The sequence below is a fragment of the Ochotona princeps genome, chromosome 1 (genome assembly GCF_030435755.1).
Source record: "Ochotona princeps isolate mOchPri1 chromosome 1, mOchPri1.hap1, whole genome shotgun sequence".
Taxonomy (NCBI): domain Eukaryota; kingdom Metazoa; phylum Chordata; class Mammalia; order Lagomorpha; family Ochotonidae; genus Ochotona; species Ochotona princeps.
Window position 1 is genome coordinate 114,757,793 of NC_080832.1, and position 21,058 is coordinate 114,778,850.

Here is a 21,058-nt window from a genome sequence, read left to right on the forward strand (position 1 = left end):
AAGACCACATCATCTGAAATTAAGACAGCTACCCCAGCCTTTTTTTCTCGTCCATTGGCATGAAATATCTGTTTCCAACCTTTCACTTTCAGCTTCTTCGAATCTCTTCTGGTTAGATGTGTCTCTTGTAGGCAACAGATAGTTGGGTGCTGTTTGATAATCCATTCTGTTAATCTATGCCTTTTGATTGGTGAGTTCAGGCCATTTGTGTTAAGAGTTAAAATTGAGAGGTTGTGATTATGCCCTGCCATACCTGTTTTTGTGGGTGTTGATATCTGTGTTATTACCCTTCCTTGTGTGGACTTTAGTGGGGAGATCTTCCTGTTTGCCATCTTTGCTTATGATTCACCTCCTTTTTTTCTGGATTTAGTGCATTTCTAAGGAGATTTTGTAGAGCTGGTTTTGTGCTGGCATATTCTTCTAATTTCTCTTTGCTGTGGAAGTATTTGATTTCATTCTCAAATACGAATGAGATCTTTGCTGGGTACAATATTCTTGGTTGACAGTTGTTCTGATTCAGGATTTGGAAGATCTTTGTCCATTCTCTTCTTGCTTGTAAGGTCTCTTCAGAAAAGTCAGCAGTGATCCTGATTGGTTTTCCCCGGTATGTGATCTTTTCTCTGCTCCGTACTTGTCTCAGGATTCTTTCTTTGTCTTCGTTGGAGTGGAACTTGAGCACCATATGTCTGGGTGAAGATCGCTTTGGGTCATATCTGCTGGGAGTCCTCTGACCGTCCTGGATTTGTGCTGGATTCATGTTCCCAGTGTTTTGAAAGTTCTCCTGTATAATTTCGTCGAGCACCATTTGCATTCCTGATTCTTTTTCCGCTCCTTCAGGAAGGCCAATAATCCTAATATTTGATTTTCTGAGGTTGTCTTTCATTTCTTGTATGGTCTTATTGGCTTTGTTCAGACTTGTCTCCAGCTGTTTCATGAACTGGGTGTGTTCGTTTTGTGTGTCTTCCGTTTCAGAGATCCTCTCTTCTGCTGTATTTGTTCTGTTGGTTAGGCTCTCAATTTTGTGCTCCAAGTCAAGGATTTTACTTTTCATTTGTTGTATTTCTGAGGCTATGTGGTTCTTGAATTCCTTGAAGTCCTCCCAATTCTTCTCATTGTCTCTGACATATTTTAACATTATTTTTTTGAATTCCTTGTCTGGTAGATCTTCTATGTCTTCATCTCGCATCTCCGAAATAGACATTGGCTTTCGATCCTTTATTGGTAGGGTGTTGGCACTCTCATCTGGATCATTACCTTTTCTGGTATTTCTTCCCATTGTGTTAGTGTTTCTTTTTTGAGAGACCTAGGCACCAGTGTGCTGAGGGGTCTCCAAGCACTATCCTGTAGAGATCGGAGTCTGCAGGCGTGGAGTAGCAGGGTGTGGGAATTTTCAAGGCACTTTTGGTGCGTCTCCAGAACACTGGACCTCAGGGCGCCACTTCCAGGGCCCAGAGGATTCAAAGCGCACTCTCAGCTCGTCCCCTACAGGTATGCTACCACAGGGCGTGGGGGAGTGAAGGCACTCTCTGTGCGCGCCCCCTGTGTGCTGGATCACAGGGCTCGGAGCAAGGGACTATAGGGCGTGGGGTGTTCCAGGTGCTGTCTGGAAGCGCCTCCTGCGCAGGCCCGCCCACCCCAGCGCTTGCAGGGGACCGACCGCCCCGGCGCTAGCAGGGAACTGCCCAGCCCAGAGGCGTGCTTGGGTTCCTGTGGGATAGCACCGCCCAGCTGAGTTCCAGACCGCAAAGGCACGGGGGAGTATCCAGTGTGCCTTTTGCCTTTCTCCCAGACACAGTTTTGGCAGTTTCAAGGCACTCACCCTGTGTCTCTAGACGCTGTAGTCTGGGGGGAAGGGGAAGGGCGGGGAGACGAGCACCAATTGTGTTCAGGCTCTGTGCGTGCCCCTGGGGGGCCAACTCCCGAAGCCTCCAACCCACCACTGTCCCCACCCAACTCACTCAAACCTCAGGATCTTGCAGTCTGCCTCTTCCTCTGGTGGGAATCCTGGCCGCCGGTGCGTTTCCCAACTGCTGCGTCCGTTGCTTGTTGCGGCGGGTCGCGATGGAGCCTGGAGGCTGCGGCTGGTGCAGGTCCCGGGGCTTGGCTACCAGGGTGGGCAGATGCCGGCGGGTCCCGGTAATTCAGGGTCCTGGTGTCCGCAGCGGGGCAGGTCCTGGCGAGTCCTGGTGACCAGGGTGAGCAGATGCCAGCGGGTCCCAATCACCGCCAGTCCTCACGATCACTGCGTCTGCGGGTCGGTCTGCTGGTCGGTTTGCGGATCGGTTTGCGGCTTTCAGTGTCTGCACTCAGAGGTGACTCAGCAGGTCAGGAGCAGAAAGTCGTCTCCCCTGTCCTTTGCTTTGTTTTTCCCTGGTTGCTCTTCCGAGTTGTGTGGATTTTTTTGGCTCCACACTGTCCAGGGAACTTCACGTTCTTCTCCCTGTAGTTCTATGCTGCTCCACTTATGCTTTTGTCGCGTTCTAGCCCTCTCTGTCTGTGAGCTCTCTCACAGTCTTCCTCCTATGTCGGCCATCTTGCGAGTCCCCCCCTCAAAAAAATTTTTTTAATTCAAAATTATGCCATGCATCTTCTCAGGCCATGATGAAGTGAAATTGGAGACCAATAAGTCAAAATACCCCCAGAAGATATACAAATACCTGAAGACTGAATAATATACTACTAAAAAAACAATGTGTTATAGAAAAAAATCAAAGGTGTTTTTTTAAAATTCTGGCAATGACTGAAGACACCCACAAAACATACCGGAACTTATAGAACATGATCAAGGCAGTGTTAACAGGAAAGTGCATCTCAATCAACGTTTATGTAAAGAAATCAGGAAAACATCAAGTAACATCAAGTGTACTAATCATACATTTGAAGGAGCTAGAAAAATAATAGTAGAGCAATACCAAGATTAGCTGGAAAAAATAAATAACCAAAATAAACCAAATGGAAAGAAAGACCAAAAAGGAAATGTAGCAACAGACAACTTGGACATCCATAGAATTATTAGAAACTACTACAAGCAACAATATGCCAACAAATAAGAAAACCTAGAAGAAATAGATTTTGGGACACCCGCAATATACCAAAATTCAATCTGGAGGCAATTAATAATCTAAATAGACATATAACAAGCACTGAAATCAAATCAGTAATTAAATCCCTCCCAGGCAAGAAAAGCCCTGGACCAGACGGTTTCACTAAAGAATTCTGCCAAATATTTCAAGAAGAATTTACCTCAATCCTCTACAGGCTATTCAAAACAACAGAAACAGGCAATCTTTCCAAACCTTCTATGAAGCCAAAATCACCTTAATACCAGACAAAGATAAAACAGAAAAAGGGAATTATAGACTGATATCACTGATGAGCACAGTCGCAAAAATCCTAAACAACTACTAGTCAACAAGATCCAACAATACATAAGACAGATCATTCACATGGACCAGGTGGATTATGGCTGGCCTGCATGACTAGCCTAACATTCTCAAATCAATAAATGTAATACACTACATCAGCAAATCAGAAAACAAAGTCATATAATATTCTCGAAAGATGCATCTGGGAAAGTCATTATCTCTCCTTCATTATTGAAGGCCAGCTTTGCAGAGTAAAGAATTTTTGATTGCCAATTCTTTCTTTCATCATGTTGAATATTCCACTGAGTTCTGTAAGTGCCTTCTTAGAAATACCAACCACCTCTCTGATTAATTTGTATATCATATGCTTCTTTACTTTTGTTTCTTTAAAAATTCCCTCTACAGAGAAATAAAATAGTGGAATAGGGTAAGGACACATTTAAACAAATGGAGAGTCATTAGCCAGGGTAAAGCAGAGAGGCCACAATCCTGGGAAGTAGGAAAGGACTGACCAATGGCAGAGGGACACCTGGAGACTCAGGGACACTGGGACTCAGCACAGACAGTGGAGCAGTGTTGCAGTGAGCAGATACCCCAGTGACAATCAGTGATTGGGGAGCTCTACCAGCAGCCAAATGGGAGGTGGAGTTCACTGGGAGCTCAGGAGGTGAAACCAGGCACAGAACCGCTCGTCCTGTTGGCTTGCTTGATTTGACCATGAGCAGAAACAAAGTGACAGAACCTAAGCAGGTGGATGCAGAAACAAGGTGGATTTCATGACTCAGACCCCCACCAGTCCCACATCAGATTCCATTTTATATATGAAGAAAAAGGCTGTGGGGCTAGAGGTACAGCCGTGAGATTCACACACACTAAGATTGAGCAAGCTCATTTCTGACTAGAGGCATTACACAAGTCACACACGAACACAATACTAATTTGACATACTACAGATCCCATGAAAGAAAGGTCTGTGCATCCCCCCGACCTAATGGCCAGCAGGCCCAGACCCCCACTAGTGCCACTTTAGGTACCCTGTTGTGTACTGAGGAAAAGGCTGGGGATGGGGGAGAAGAAGAAACAATGGTGAGCTTCACATGCACTAAATGGGAAAAGAACCCACGTCTGGCTCAATGCATTGTACTAGTCACACAGGGAAAACAGAACCAATGGCATCCTACATGTTCCACCCAAGATAGGTCAAGGTAGTCCCCAGACCTAACAGACAGCAGGCCCAGACCAACATCACTGCTACATCAGGCTTCATTTTGTATACTGAGTAAAAGGCTGTGCAGCTAAAAGAACAACTGCAAATTGCACAGGTACTGAGCCAGGCAAGAACTCACTTGCAACTCAACACACTGCACTGGTCCCACAGGAAAAACAGTACCTACTTGGCATCCTACAGGATTTCACCTTCCTAACGGCCATCAGGTCCCTGTAAAACCAGAACTGCTGACAACCCAGTGATTTAGGAGAGCTGGTGTCTCCCTAATCCCAGGCACAGCTTAAACCAGTGGTGGGAGAAAGGCTGTGCAAGCAATGGTGCAGACACAGTGCAGGATCACAAGGCGTGAAGAGCAGTGAGCCAGGAGCTGAAGCTATGGAGACCATGCTGGAATCCTGGTACAAGGGCCCAGGACTGAAGGAAGTGGCACAAGCGACTGAAAATGCAGAACTGGGCACTGAATGCGATCAGTGAAAGACCCGTGAGCAACACAGCTTAGAAACCACCCTAACAAGAGAAATCTGTTAACCAGAATAGCAATAACCAAGAATAAAAGAAGAAACAGAAGCATATGAATGTCACTGATGCCTCCCCACAAAGGAGCAAAAGCTTTTATCAGTCTTAGAGCTAACTAAAGACATCAAGGAAGTGGTGGTTAAAGAATTTTTAAAACTTGCTATAAAGTTTTAAACAAGGAGAAGCACATACAGGAGATCAAGAAATTTAAGGAATTTATCACACAGTAAATAGCAACACTGAAACAAAATCAAGCTGAATTATTAGAAATGAACACAAAAGATCAATTAAAAATTCAGTGGAAAACATCAATAATAGAATGAGTACAGCAGAAGAAATAATCTCAGAACTGGAAAACATTTCTCACATTTTTTGGATGGGAAAATATTCAAAAAGCTAAAAGAGGAACTGAATCAAGCTAAGAAAAGTATTCAAAAATTAAAGTACACTATTTAAAGGCTTAATATAAGAATTATGGGAAACCAGAAGGCAGAGAAAGAGAAGATGGATTTAAAATGTGTTCAATGAGCACATGATGCAATAGCCTAGACTACGTCCTGGACTTCCATGTCCCAAAATACCAGATGGGTGCTGGTTTGTGTCCTATTTGCTCCACCTCCCATCCACTCCCTGCTTGTGGATTGGGAAAACGGCAGAAGATGTCCCAAGGCCATGGTACCCTGCATCCACATGAGAGACCAGAAGGAAGTCCTTGGCTCCTGGCTGTTGGTTCCTGGCTCCTGGATTTAGATCAGCTTAGCTCTGGCAATTGCAGCTGCTTGGGGAGTGAACCAGCAGACAGAAGATCTTTCTCTCTGTACCTACTTCTCTCTGTGGATCTGCCTTTACAATAAAGTAGATAAATCTTTCAAAAATGTATTCAATGAAATAATAAAGGAAAACCTCCATAATTTGGAAAAAGAATTGGGAAACAAAATGCAGGAAGGCAGAAAACTCCCAATAGCATTGACCAAAACGCATCTTTACAACAACGGAGCATAATCAAGCTCTCTTCAGTTGAACACAGGCAAAAAAAATCCTTAAACATGCACATGAAAAAGATCAATTAGCATATAGAAGAATCCCAATCAGACTCATAGCTGACCTCTCAGAGGAAACTCTACAGGCCAGAATAGAATGGAGTGACATATTCCTGATTTTAAAAGGAAAAAACATCTTAGCCCAGAATAACTGACCCAGCAAAGTTTTCTTTTGTCTTTAAAATCTGTGTCCCCTGGGACATGAACCAGTGCTTACATGGGAATCCTGGCAAGTGCAAGTTGAAGACTTTTGCCTCCAGGATAACACGCAAGGCCCCCATTTGCTCTACTTCTGATACAACTTTTACTTTTGCATTCTGGGAGGCAGCAAATGATAACTGAAGTAGTTAAGCCCTTGTCACCCAGGGGATACAGTCAGAGTTCTAGGATCCTAGCACCAGTCTGTTCAGTCCTGGATATTGTGAGCATTTGAGTGATTTTTTTTGTTTGTATTTTAGTTTTAGTTTTACTGGAAAGGCAGATATACAGAGAGACGGAGATACACAGAAAAGGATCTTCCATCCACTGGCTCACTCCCCAAGTGGCTGCATCAGCCAAGTCTGAGCTGATCCAAAGCCAGGAGCCACGAGTTCCCCCTGGGTCTCCCACACCTTCCCAGGTCACAAACAAGGAGCTGGATGGGAAGCAAAGCAGCCGGGACAAGAACCAGTGCCCATATGGATGCAAGCCGAGGATTTAACCAGTAGGCTAACATGCCAGGCCCAGGGATGAACTATTAGATGAAAGATCAATCTCTCTCTTTCTAAAAAAAAAAAAAAGTGACTTCAAAACTAAAGGACTGAACTAAAGAAACCAGATTACTGGACTTAGATAATAAGATGAAGTACACCCTTTCCCTCTGAACACCTCTCCTACTTTTTTTATTCTTTAAGCAGATGTGGAAAAAATGGATATTTAAAAGGTCTGGGACGTCCACAGACCTAGGAAATTAAGCATCTTAAAACCAAAGGTCATCACATTTCTCTTCCATTAGCTAATCCTTTAACCTTAAAATACTACCCTGGATATATGCCTTCAAAATCAAAGCAAAATATGAGTTTATGAATGCAGTGAGTTCCTGTGAGTCAGAAGTTCCCATCTTGAAGTATTCCATTGTAAATGTTATTAGGGATTAAATGGATTTGTATTTGTAAAGTAGTGACTACAGAGATTTGTGGTTAGTAGCACTCTAAAATGAATTATATTTCTCCTTGCTCTTCACAGTGGCTTGTGAAATCCTGTACACCTTCTCAATCTTACTACTACTGCAGGTTTCCTGACTTCTTGTTATTTCCTTGACTTCTTGTTATCTAACACCAACAACTTGGAATTGTTGAAAAATTGCTCATTTTTAATCATCAAACACTTCTTAGTGTCTATTCTGTGGGATTTCCTTTACTTCTATTGCTAAAAAGATGAATAAGGTATAATCTCTGATTTTAGATTCTGTGGAAAACTAGAAACTAAAATCCAGGTACAATAATCTCCTTCTAGAATTCTACAAAAGTGTAAGGTCTTAACAACATCTTCTTAAATATTCCTAGCCTCTTGGTCATTCCTTTCTTTCCTGGTAACTTTCTGAAGTTCTAAGTCTTTGTTATGACACAGATTCCAGAACCTTCATAGACCACAGTAGCATAGTTTTCTTTGATCTGATATCTTGAGATATAAATTCTTTAGTAACTTTCCATACCTGTTTCTATAAGGGCCTACCTGACATTCAAGTTTCTACTCTTCAGAAATTGTGAGTTTGAGCTGTTCGTGTAATCTTGATCTGCCTCTGACAAAGAAATCCAGATGACCAGGAACCTGCTGAAGACAGTTCCTGGAGAATGTCAGCTTTGGGTAAGGATCAGCTCCCTCTCTGAGGATTCCTGGATCCTGTTATCCAGGAAGCTTCTGTTTGAATTTTAACACAACTCCTTTACCCTCCTTCCCAATGCCACTTCTTTCTCTTTCATTGATTCCTTTGTGAGTTTGTGAGAAATAAATTACAGCCAACTCAGCTCCAAAGTGATAGCACTAGTTTGTTTCCCATGGTTTCTTAAGTTTGAATTGATCAAAGAAAAAAAAAAACTAAGAAAATTCATGAGCCCATTAATTCACCTCTTAGTAGTGTCCATTCTATGATCTCTTTCAAATCTGAAAAATAGTTGTTTCTTCTTATTTACTCATAGCTGAGGTGGGTCAGCATCTAACCACCCTAAGGATAGAATATTTGAGAAACTATTCAAGGAAATACTACTCTCTAGAGGTTTATTCTGATTTTACCACTTTTTTCTCTAAGAGAAAATTTGAAGTAGTTTTAGTCTTGGTGTAACACTCTGTCATTAGCCTTTCAGGATTTTATATTCAAATTTTTCATTGTATAAAATAGTTTAAATGTTAGTTCATCCTTTTTTCCCCTTATTCCTATTTCTTCCCCTCATCTTGCCTCTTCTCCAAAAACTTTAATATCCTCTGTTCCTCAAAATCATGGAAAGTTGTCTAATTAGTTAATTTTTCCCTTTCCTATGACTACAAGATTTTCTCAAATGTCAACTGAATGCAAATAAATCACACACAAACAAAAGTTGAACAGTTCCAGCATGATTTATTCTACCTCACACACTTGTGGATTGTTTTGAAAACCACTGATTCCCTCTAACTTTTTGTCTTGAAGTAAAGGATTCAATTAAAGAAAAATCTGTCGGATTTTCTGCTCTAAACTACGGGGAACAGCCTCTGAATTCCTTGAAATATGTAACCAAAGAAACTAACACAAAAGATAAGAAATTAGTACACGCAGGAAAGTGAGGATAGTGAAATGAGAGACAAAGGAATTCAGGTGCCAAAGTAGCAGCAAGGAGAAAGAGAGGACAATCTAGTGGACAGCAGGAAGTGACCAGAAGTTGCCTCTGATGATGAGCTGGCCCAAATAAGAAGGCCTACAGGTTAGTTTTTGTTTCAGAAATAACGTTGGCTGTCGTCTTGACTCTACTGGCACTTGCCGTTCTGGCTATTTTGTTAGCAAGATGGACACGACGCAAGCAAAATGGTAAGTAATACAGTATCAAAATGTCAATTCCCTGTGAAAGTCAGAGGGAGGAGTACTTAGAGTCAGTCAGAGTTTATCTCTGGATCAAGGATCAAGAAATAGTAGTGGTTTCCCTTGCACTTCGAAATTCTCAAAGCTTACACCATCAGTCATCAGCCTTTATCAGCAGGAAGCAGCCAAAAACCAGTGTTTCACTTCCATCATCTGTACACAGATTCTAGATTGATGGAGCAAGGACACAAGCCTCAGCTTTACTGTCCTGGAGTAATCGAGAATCCCCATCAGGGACTTGCTGCTGCATTCCAAAGAACCAGTCTAACCTCTGCCTTATACTGTTCTCCACAGACCCTCTGCATTGCTTTCAACCACCTGGCCCCAAGACACAAAGCCTACCAAGACAGAAATGCCCTCAAAAAGTTCCCTCAATCCCACGCATGCCTCCCATTTTGCAAATTTCTCCACTCTTCCAAACATCCCAAGACCTTAGCCCGACCTGCTGAAAGACTGGGTCACTGCCAAGTGTATGGTCCATCTGCATGTAGGCAGTTGGCCACCCTCTGAGAATTTATGTCTCTAACTCAGAGTGTTAAACAAGAGTAACAAAAACATTTTAAAAGAAAACTATGCTTCAAGAAATATTACTCACATAAAAAATAAAATGAAAGATGATAGTACTCACTGATATCTAATATCATAGAGAGTTGGAACTTTTAGTGATTTAGCATAAAGAAATAGTAAGATGAGACAAATAGAATAGTACTTGCCAATGAAACAGATAAGGTTTATAAAAGCAAAGACCTTTTCCATGTCATAAAGTTCATCTTCCTAAGATTTTTCTACATGTTTTGCCATTCCCTTTCAATCAGTAATATTCTGTAACAGAGATTAAGTAGTATAAAAAGATAGACTACAGCTGGCTAAGGCCCTGAAAAGAAGTGAGAACTAATAATGTATTATATCAGAAAGACCACCTTAGAAGCAAAGAAACACAGTTTACAGTGAAGAAAATTGGGTTTGGGGGAGAACAATTCTTACGGGTAACCAATAAAACCATTTTTTGCATATTTCTTCCACAGAAACTCATATCTCCAGATACAGTTCAGAGCAGAGTAAGTACTTACATTAATACATAAAGCATATAAGCAATGTTCACACGGCACAAAGTAAATCTGTCTTGCTCATCGTTGTATTTCCACCATTTTCCATAGTTTTCATTCTATGAACTGAACTTCTAAGTTAGCAGAAATCTGCCAAAGACTTCTGAGCAGCACTGAACGTCAAAGTGTTTTTGTCCGTGTGAATTAGTGCTGAACACTGCCCAGCAGTGGGAAACATGCCTGATTCTAAAGCTGCGCTGAGATGCTTCCTGGAATGAGAGCTGCAAGAGCGCTACCAAGGCAGAGAAATGGGAGCCTCGGGCACAGCAGCAGCAGAGGGCGCTGTGCACAAGATTTAAGTCTCAGAGTGAAAAGGACCTTAGTAAGGTGGCTGGATAGCTTAGTTTAAACTATTTAGGAATAACGTAAGTACAACTGAGATGATTATTCTTGAGATGTTCAAGACGTAAAGAAGCAAAGCAGAATTCCATAAGTGTTGGAAAAACACCTGTATACTAAGAAAGGTACTCTGCCAATGGTAGGAGAGTGAAATCAAGAGCTAGATGTTCAAATACCAAGAAGTAAGAGCAGCTTTGAAGGTCCTTCTGATCATCATGTAGCCAAATATAATGACACTTGTGGCGATCACTTATTATCATCTGCTCCTGTTACCAACCACAATCCCTAGTTTCTGTAAAGTAAAAGAATTCACAATATTCTTCACTGAACATTTGGGTTTATATCAATTTTTGGTCTGGAATAAATCCCCACTCATAAGCAAGAAGCAAACATGGACTTCTCTTTCATTTTTTCCTTAGGCGCTGGCCTTCTGGACTCTGAGGATGACAGAGGTAAATAGGTTAGGAACTACTAGAGAATTAAACGGAAATGTGTTCTTTGGAGAAAAAATAGATTCATTTCTCTTTGAGCATAATTATTTGTTTGCATGTATTCGCTCTTGCGATATATTTAACTCCCTCCAATCTTCCATGACTATGTAACAAGACTTTGAATGGTTCATCAAGCATGGATTTAAGAGATAATGCAAATTTACCATGAACTTCTAAGGTTTCCTTGCATATAATACAGATATGCACAAATATATAAAATAGAGCTATGCATTTTTTCTAGAAAAGGAAAATATTTCCCCTTCTAGGGTCATGAAATAGTTCATTTCCAGCTCTTACTTACCTTTAAGACATTAGAAAGGTTAAGAGCAGTTTTTTTAGATGTTTAAATGAGGAGAAGATGGATAATTCACAGATTGGTGAATTAAACATGGAATGGAATCATACATATTAAAAGACATTTGAAAACCATACATTATTACAGAAAAAATTATTACTTACATTTTAGAAGTTAAAAATAATGCTAATAAGGTCTGAAACTTATCTAAGAATACTTACTAAGGAAGGAGTTAGATGTTAAGTCCAGATTTTATTACTGAATTTGTTACTAATATTATTCTAACATAGTACCTCTATTTTGGACAAAAATTTGGCTCATTACATGTTATAGAATTTTAACATTTACTAATATTAAATGGTTAATGACATCTCTCAGATTGGAAGATGTGGTTTCATGTGAATAAAGATTAATATTAAAGCACATTTGAAAACCCATTTTAAGAAAGTGTCTCAATGTAAGGAAAATCCAAGGCACTGTTACCTTTTTGCAGAAACACAAATACCACTGATTTCAATGTATCATAACTATCCTTGTCCCTAAAGCCTCAGAATTCACTATTCTCTCTCAATATCCATTCACCAGAACTTTCAGTAGATGACCCTGTACCCCCATAGGGTCTAACTCCTAAACTCTTCAAAACTCATTAATTTTTCTCAGCAGCTACTAAATTTGGTGTCACTAAGCATACTGACGAAACTAGAATTATGAAGTCCTAAAGTTGTGGATGTGGATATACTTAAACACATACCATAAGTGTATAAATTCTCAAGAGTTGAGGAATGAAAAGGGAAGCTAACTTGGCCATTATTTAACTGTTTATGTCGTAAGTAATGAAACGAACAAAGGAACTGCTTATTCTCCAAAATAAAGCCCCATCTGAAAAATGAGAGTATCTGGAAAAAGTAGCAAATATTTTATTAATATTTTATTAATGGTATTTTTTATAGACTGTAAGTAAATTTTGTTTTTTTTTCTTTTCCAGATTATTTCTCTAAGAGATCTAAAAGAGCAAAAGGTAAAAAAAAATCATCTAACACAAAAATAATGTGTGTATATATATGTATATATAAAGTTAGCATCTCATTATATATTTCCATCTTCTTTTTTAGATTTCAAGCATTCATATTCAACAGAAAGTGGTAAATAAATGAGATATTTTACTGCTAAAATTAATATGTAAGTTTCTTTAAAAGAAATTAATTATCTTATTTTTGTTTTCTTTAACCCTTTAGACATCTCATATGGTGACCGAGGTAGGTATACTTAAGGTTTATGAAGACTAAAGGAAAGTCACTTTTTTCTTCCTGCTACAACAAAATAGAGCATAAACATATCAAGGTGAAAAGATAAGGAATGAAAATAGCTCATAGAATATTCTGAAATATTCAGAACTGCTTCTGTTCACACTGTGAGACACCTTTCCCCCCAATGGTTTCCAGTTCCTCTTCTTTCTACCTCCTAGTCAGTTAACAAAAGTAAGATGTGAGCAGTTTCAGCAAGATGGTGGGATGAGCGATTTCTACCATTATCCTATGTAAATATAGATTTAGACAACTACCCATGAATAAGAATATCTTTGTGGCTACCCAGGAATTCAGTGGAGAAATTTCAGTAAAAAGTTATACCACACAATTTTTAAATAGTTACACTAAAGAAGGTAAGAGGAAGAGCTTCATTCTTTCCACATCACCTTTCCCTATGATGACACAATTCAGTGCCAAGACAGGCCGCCTTGTACCTCTCGAGGAGTGTCGATGCAAAGTAACAGCATAGTTAATGCTCATCCACTCCAATACTGTGGAATATTTCCTAGTAGGCAAATTTTTTCTTCACCTCTTCCAGAGTAGTGAAGCAATTATCATGGTTGAATGGCAGAGGGAGGTTGAGAACTCACCTCACCCCTCAGACTCCATAAGGAATTCTGCTGGACTGTACCCCACAGGTTGGCCGACAAACACTCCAAATATTCTGTGACTCATGTTCTGTCTCAGCATTTCATGTGACTGTCCAGGGTGGATCAATGAGTGTATCCCCATGAACAAGTGTCCTGAGGAAACAAAACTTTCTCTGGTCTGGATTTGCAGGATGAAGAGAAGGAATGCAAATTTGACAGACTGCACCTAACTGGGAATATGATCTTGAGAGTGGTTGTACCCAAGGAAACAGCTTATATTTTCAAGCAAATGTTTAGACGAGTCACAGGACACAGTGAGATTATACACTCAACATCCTGAAAGAAAAGAGTTGCCAACCAATTGCACCAAAACTTGTCCTTCACATAAGTGAGAAAAATACTTCCCCAACCACTCAAAACCTGGTGAAATTCATCACCAATATACCTGTCTAGCAAGACATTCAAAAGTGAACATTAAAAACAAGCTAGAAAATCCATAAGTATATGTAAACTAAATAGTAGCCTCTAAAACAACCACAAGGTCAAAGAAGAAATTAAAACAAATATTCCAAAAGTTTCTCATGTAATTAATAGCTTTTGCATATCTTCTTTAGAGAAATGTTCAGATGATTTGCCTACCTTTTTTTAAGTTGGCCTTTTATATTATTATCATATTATTATCATTTTATGATACAGGCCCATAGGCCCCGGGATTTCTCAATAACTACCCTAATTCTCCCCCGCCCTGAGTTCTCCCATATCATTGCAACAGCATAGTTCCTCTTAGACAGTCATAATTCCATTATTACAAGCATGGACAATGGCAAAGAGCCCAGCATCCCATTGCCATGACACGTCCAACAGTTTCACTGGGAATCCATCCTCGATCTGGAAGTAGTGATACACTGCACCATACCCTCACATCTGGAGATGTCCGTCTCCACTGCACAGTTACTATAAAGCTTTCCAAGTGAATAGCCACAAAATAAAATGAACAAGAAGAAAAACAGAATTTCACAATTACATGAGGTCAAACAGCATGCCACAGGATATGATAGTCTTCATTACACAAATAACCATACATTCCCTTAAATAAAAAGTCACAAAACAAAATCACCATCAGGAAGAAAAAGTAGAAATTTACAGCGCCATAAAGTTAAATAACATGCTACTACATGACTAATGTGTTGCTGAAGAAATGAAAAAGAAAATCAAGAACCTTTTTGAAGAAAGCAATGCTATTGTATGATTTATGAGTCAGTGAAGAATTTAATGAGAAATAAAACATGTTTTGAAGAAATGAAGCTAAAAATATCAGAATCCATGAGACATAGTTTCTGCTGATCTTTGTTGGTGAGATGTATCTCATGTAGGCAACAAATTGGAGTATTTTGCTTTATAAGCCATATGTCCAATGAAAGACTAATATCCAAAGCATAAAGAAATTCATATAATTCAATAGCAAGAAAATAATCTAATTTACAAATGGGAGAAAGCTCTAAATAAACATTTTTTTTCCAAAAAGAGACATGTAAATAACAAACAAGTGTCTGAAAATCTGTTCAAAAGTACCAATCATAAGGGAAATGCAAATTTTATATTTTTAACCTTCTTCAATTTTTACTTTCCACTATACAGTTTTTTAGTTATAGAACTCCCTTGCTTTCCCTCCTTTGCCTCCCCGCTATCTCTCCCCTTGTCCTCTGTGTTTTACAATAATATAAGCCTTCTGCTGTGTAGTCTGGATTCCAGCATTCTGTTTGTTATGTGTTTCGTGACATTGTAGGTATAAGCAATAGTACAGAGTTTACTATTTTATCAAGGTCATTTGACAGTATTATTGGAGGTCTTCTCTTAATCAGGAGCCAAATGGGATGCAAATTTAAACTATAATGAGTTAAGACCTTAGGAGGTTATGCCATAGCTTCTTTTTTTTTTTTAAGATTTATTTTATTTTTATTACAAAGTCAGATATACTGAGAGGAGGAGAGACAGAGAGGAAGTGGAGCTGCCGGGATTAAAACCAGCAGCCATATGGGATCAAGGCGAGGACCTTAGCCACTAGGCCACGCTGCCGAGCCCATGCCATAGCTTCTTGTTGGTATGAATATTTGAGAGTATTGACTGGGAAATCCTCTTTGATGATATCAAAACCACCGAATCAGAAAATCCATGATGAATTTGCTTTGTTTCTATTTCAGATTCAAAAGGGTATTACAGTAAGTATTCTTCGTTTATTAATAACTTACTTTCATTATTAACACCTTCCTTTTTTGAGGTCTTTGAGGAAAGACCAATTTCACCAATTCATGCAAGTAGTACATACTACTGGTCTAGAATGGCGTTTCAATTCAGAAAGCTCAAAAGTTACCAAGAAGAAGGGAAAAGTATAGAGGAAATTTTGAGTGAGACAAAAGAAGGGAAAAGAAACAGAATGATAAGGGAGAAATAGATGAGGGCAGGGAAAGAATGTCAACTCATGAAATTTTATAAGAATATCATATTGTCTGCTAAATATCAGATCCTTTTAGAGATTTGAAGAATAAAAGATAACTGGTTAGTGTGGCTTCCAGTTCCAATAACAAGGTCTTCAACAATTTCTAGGTCTGTGTTTCAACTCCTGATGAGGAGATAACATTGGTTGAAGCTTTACAAAACAAATGGGGTCCTAATTCTGATTATTAACCCTTTTTCTGTGTATTTTTTTCTTTCAGCACCATCAAATAACTCAGTGGGTAAGTTCTTTATGGCTTCTTTCAGGATTACTGATTTTGCATAGGAAAATTTCAAACTGTTAATGGGGAATATGTGTTAGGAAAAATTTGTGCATGGATTACAAGATATTTTGCATCAAAATAAACTCAAAGCAAACCTTTTGTAACATGTGTGAATAGTATCCAACTTTGAGGCACTAAGAAAGAAAAGATACAAGTTTTGAAAAAGCCTCTTTCAGAGCAGCATGAATTCTGCAAAAATTAAACCAATAACAAGCATTCAATTTATAGTGAAACTTGATGGAGGGATGGGGACACCATTGCTGCTTTACAAAACTTTATAGAAATAGTGTCCCCCAAAATGAGTGGATTACAAATTATTGACTCACTTCAGGAAGATAATAGATGAAATTGAAAATTAAGCCTGCAGTGGTAGACCACATATATCAATTTACCTGGTAAAAATTAATTTTGTATATATGCTAATTGAAGAGGACTAACAAGACTAGAAACAAACAAACAAAAAAAAAAGAACCATAGACATCTCAACCGGTTCAATTTACACAATTCTGCCTGATAATTAAAGTGGAGGAAGCTTTCTAGTCAATGGGTGCTAACAAGTTTACACCCAGATTATCTTTAGATAAGTAAAAGAGCTTTCACTGGCTGGTAGAATTGAAATACTGAAGTATTTAAAGAACTGTAGTAGGATGAGGCTGACATTGTGGCAAGGGACTCAAAGCAGCCATCTGCTTTGCTGGCATCTCATATGGGTGCTGGTTCACATCCTGACTGCTCCACTTCTGATCCAAACCCCTGATAATGGCCTGAGAAAAGCAGCAAAAAAATGGCCCGATATTTGTGTCATCCACATGGGACACCAGGCTGAATCTCTTGGCTCCAGATTCAGTCTGGCTCAGTCCCAAGCACTGCAGTTATCTGTGGAATGAACCAAAGGGGGAACATCTCTCTCCCTCTACTCCTTGCTCTTTATATGTTAACTCTTTAAAATAAAAAAGAGGAAGAAGAAAAGAATTGTAACAGTAGATGAAACGTGGCTTTCCCAGTATGATCCTAAAGACAAAGTATTATCAATGTAAAGACTTCCAAGAGGTAGAAATGGCCCAATCAAAGCAAAAGTGGACTGGTCAGGAGCCAAGGCCAAGCTTGCTTTTAGAGAATGCTCATTTTAAGAATAACATTTACTTATTATGAGGGAGTTTGGAAAACATTTTCCAATGTTTCAGCAGAAAAACCCCTGGGAAGCTTCATCAGACAGTGCTTCTCCACCACAGCAATGCTCTTACCCAGTTTTTTCTTTCATCAAACTTGGGCAACTTTGTGAAAGTTTCTGGGAGAAACCATTAAGCATCCACTTTACAACTCTGATTTGGCTTCTTCTGACTTCCTTATGTCTTATGAGAAAGACAAACTCTTCAAAAGAGATGCATTTCTCCTCAGCGAATGATGAAGAAGACTGCTTGGTCAAATTCCCAACACCCTCAATTCTTTAGGGAAGACAAAAATGGCAGGAAAATGGCTTATAGGAGGGTCTGGAACTTGACAGGCCTTAATTTGAGAAATACAGCTTGTGTTTTACTTTTATCCCGAGTTCCAATTCTATTTTTTTTAATCTCCAGTTGTACAAAGTATCTTCAAAATTTATTTAAAATCCATCCTATGTACAAGTCCTTTGGATTTAGAAACATTCTGCAGGGCCCGGCAGCATGGCCTGGAGGCTAAAGTCCTCGCCTTGAAAGCCCCAGGATCCCATATGGGCACCGGTTCTAATCCCGGCAACTCCACTTCCCATCCAGTTCCCTGCTTGTGGCCTGGGAAAGCAGTCGAGGACAGCCCAATGCTTTGGGACCCTGCACCCATGTGAGAGACCTGGAAGAGGTTCCAGGTTCCCGGCTTCAGATCGGCACAGCACCGGCCATTGCGGCTCACTTTGGGGAGTGAATCATCGGACGGAAGATCTTCCTCTCTGTCTCTCCTCCTCTCTGTATATCTGACCCTGTAATAAAATAAATAAATCTTTAAAAAAAAAAAAAAAGAAAAGAAACGTTCTGCAGCAAAATTAAGTCAGCTTTTAATTCATTTTTTTCTACAAACTCTTTGAATATTTGCTATTTTCTTTCAACTAAATTTAAAAATTCATTTTTTTCTTTCAAAGAAAGATAAGTGCTTTATTTATTTGAAAGGTAAAGTTACAGAAGGAGAAAAGACAGAGAGAGAAGCCTCTGGTTTGCTATCCACTGGTTTAGCATCAAATACCCACGATCCCTAAACTTCATTCAGGGCTCCCACCGGTGCACAGGGACCCAAGCACCTGGACCATCTTCCACTGCTTTCCCAAGTGCATGGAAAGGAGCCAGATTCCAAGTGCAGCATTTATGACTCAAGCCAGTGTTCATGTGGGACGTTGGTGCTGCAGGCTGTGGCTCAGCCAGTTGTGGCACAATGCCAAACCTTCAATGAAGTTTTTAAGATAATATGTACAACAAAATCAATTACAAAAAATTAGCACATTTGTATCCACAATCCAAATGTGACAATTGCTAAAACAGTCTTATTTCTTCAGTTTCAAATTAAGCTGAAGTATTTTCTGTCCACCTTCTCATACCCATCTCCTTCCTTTCTTTCCTAAAACAAATGTTTTAGAAAATGGGACCCAAACATATGCATGGATTTTAGAATATTTCTGCACAAAAATAAACATCTTTCACTTCAATTTCTATGGAATTTTAATTTTAAATATCCCCCAAAAATCTTTTAAGTAAATTTATATTTATTTTTATACTATCCATTTATTTCAATGCATATAACATTATTATTTATGCTGTTTAAAATTTTTCCTTGGGCCCGGTGTAGTAACCTAGTAGCTAAGGTTCTTGAACATGCCAGGATCCCATATGGGTGCCAGTTCTAATCCCAGCAGCCCTGCTTCCCATCCAGCTACCTGCTGGTGGCCTGGGAAAGCAGATGCAGACGGCCCAAAGCCTTGGGACCCTGCACCCAAGTGGGAGAACTGGAAGAGGCACCAGACTCCTGGCTTTGGAATGGCTCAGCTGCAGCAGCTTGGGGAGTTAATCATTGGATGGAAGATCTTCCTCTCTGTCTTCTCCTTTCTGTATATCTGACTTTATAATAAAAATAAATAAATCTTTAAAAAACTGTTTTACCCTAAAGTAGTTTAATTGTGACCATATCATTATAGCTCACATTTTCAAAAAAATAATGTAATACTTAAACACAGAAACAGGCAATGTAATGTAATTTTTAACGATTTCCCAGTTTCTGAAAATTTACAGTATTTTTCTATCATGTTTCAGCTGATGTATTCTCAATGATTCCAATTCAGTCATGACAAGTAAAATCACTAAAATTATGCTCAAACACATGAAAAATAGTTTACTCAGGTCATCTATTCTGAAGTAGGATTAGTGAATCCCACTGTTTATAAACATTTATATAGTTCATAGCTATTTTTGCTATTACTAGCTATTATTTAATTGAACTCCATGATAATTATATGTGAGATACACTAAAATATATAAAAGTTTTCCATTTATCTACATTAATAAAAAGCAAATTGTGTCATAATTTTGTACCACTGCCACTTGGAATAGTAAAAAAAATGTGCATCCATATTTTCTAGCTACTATATCTTAAACAAATTATGTGAACATTATTTATATGTAGGAATTACAAATTTTTACAAAAGCTGATTTTTGCTTTTATTAAATACTTAATATCTACTATAATTTTGTATCCAGGTTTTAAACTATCAAAGTGACTTGATTTTAGAAGCAACAAATTCACTCTACTTCCTCATACAGCTTGTTATAATAAAAATTTTTCATTTTTTGGTTTTCTTTCCAAGTTTGTGTTTTTTTATCCAGATTACATAAAAATATTGTACTCTCAATAGTTATAGTTTCTCTTTCCATTGATATGGTTTTAATTCAAACAGGTTTTTTGCTTACTTTTGTTTTGGTGAGGTTATTTTGAAAATAATGAAAGATTTAATTTTTTTCTTCTCTGGAAAATCATTGTCCCAATGGTTGGTACATTATTTTCCAATCCATCTCTAATGTCACCTTTATTTTACTATTTGTTTTTCCTTGGGTTTTCCTTTCAGTAGAAGACAAAAGTGCTCTGTTTCCACTGATTTTCTTGCATTATCAAAGCTTTATGATAGCATTTATTAAGAAATTCGCATATTTTCTTTGTTATTATGTTGAAATGCTTTAACTAATCTTTTACTCTAGCACAAGAACCTTATAATTATTTTCTGAAATTTCATAGATTAGTCCCTATGCACTTACTTATTTAGTTTCTCTTTTAAATGGCATGCTTTTTTTCTGGTTTTGGATTTTACAAATAACTGTTGTTGATATGTTATACACTACATTTCTGAGATTAGATTTTGTATGTAGACAAAAAATCAAATCTTAAGCATAGACAAATCTATGCTTAAGATTTGAGTAATTTTTTAAATTCTCTTGGATTCTGTACAAGAAAATATCATCTATAAAAATTGACTTTAGTCTCATTGTCCATTTTTTTATTACAATCACTTCTTTCTTTTTGTTGTTCTGCCTAAAATCTCTGGCACAATGTTAACATCAGCATAACCACAGCTTCCTTCTTGATATCTGACTGGCAGGAGTGCCTCTGGCTTCACCATTAAATGCAAAAATTGGAAATGATATGACCTTTTATTTTTTTTAAGACTTATTTACTTATTTTTCCAAAGTCAGGTACACAGAGAGAAGGAGAGACAGAAAGAAAGATCTGTCCATTGATGAACTCCCCAAGTGGCCACAACAGCCAGAGCTGAGCTGATCCTAAACCTGGAGCCAGGAGCTTCTTCCAGTTCTCCCACATGAGGGCAGCTCCCAAGGCTTTGGCCCATCCTGTTTTCCCAGGCCACAAGCAGAGAGCTGAATGGGTAATGGAGTAGCTGGGACAGA

At 38.7% G+C, this 21,058-nt stretch overlaps 1 protein-coding gene across 1 annotated transcript in view; it reads left to right on the forward strand.

Moving 5' to 3' along the window:
* The first annotated feature begins 7,768 nt into the window (after positions 1 to 7,768).
* The window catches only part of TSBP1 (testis expressed basic protein 1), a 55,409-nt gene continuing 42,119 nt past the window's right edge, over positions 7,769 to 21,058 (forward strand). The window contains exons 1-9 of the mRNA XM_058669835.1: positions 7,769 to 7,994; positions 9,100 to 9,186; positions 10,263 to 10,295; positions 11,102 to 11,134; positions 12,454 to 12,486; positions 12,581 to 12,610; positions 12,704 to 12,724; positions 15,567 to 15,584; positions 16,080 to 16,100. Coding sequence (XP_058525818.1) covers positions 7,982 to 7,994; positions 9,100 to 9,186; positions 10,263 to 10,295; positions 11,102 to 11,134; positions 12,454 to 12,486; positions 12,581 to 12,610; positions 12,704 to 12,724; positions 15,567 to 15,584; positions 16,080 to 16,100 — 289 coding nt within the window. The 5' untranslated portion in view covers positions 7,769 to 7,981. The remainder of the gene's footprint in view (positions 7,995 to 9,099; positions 9,187 to 10,262; positions 10,296 to 11,101; positions 11,135 to 12,453; positions 12,487 to 12,580; positions 12,611 to 12,703; positions 12,725 to 15,566; positions 15,585 to 16,079; positions 16,101 to 21,058) is intronic.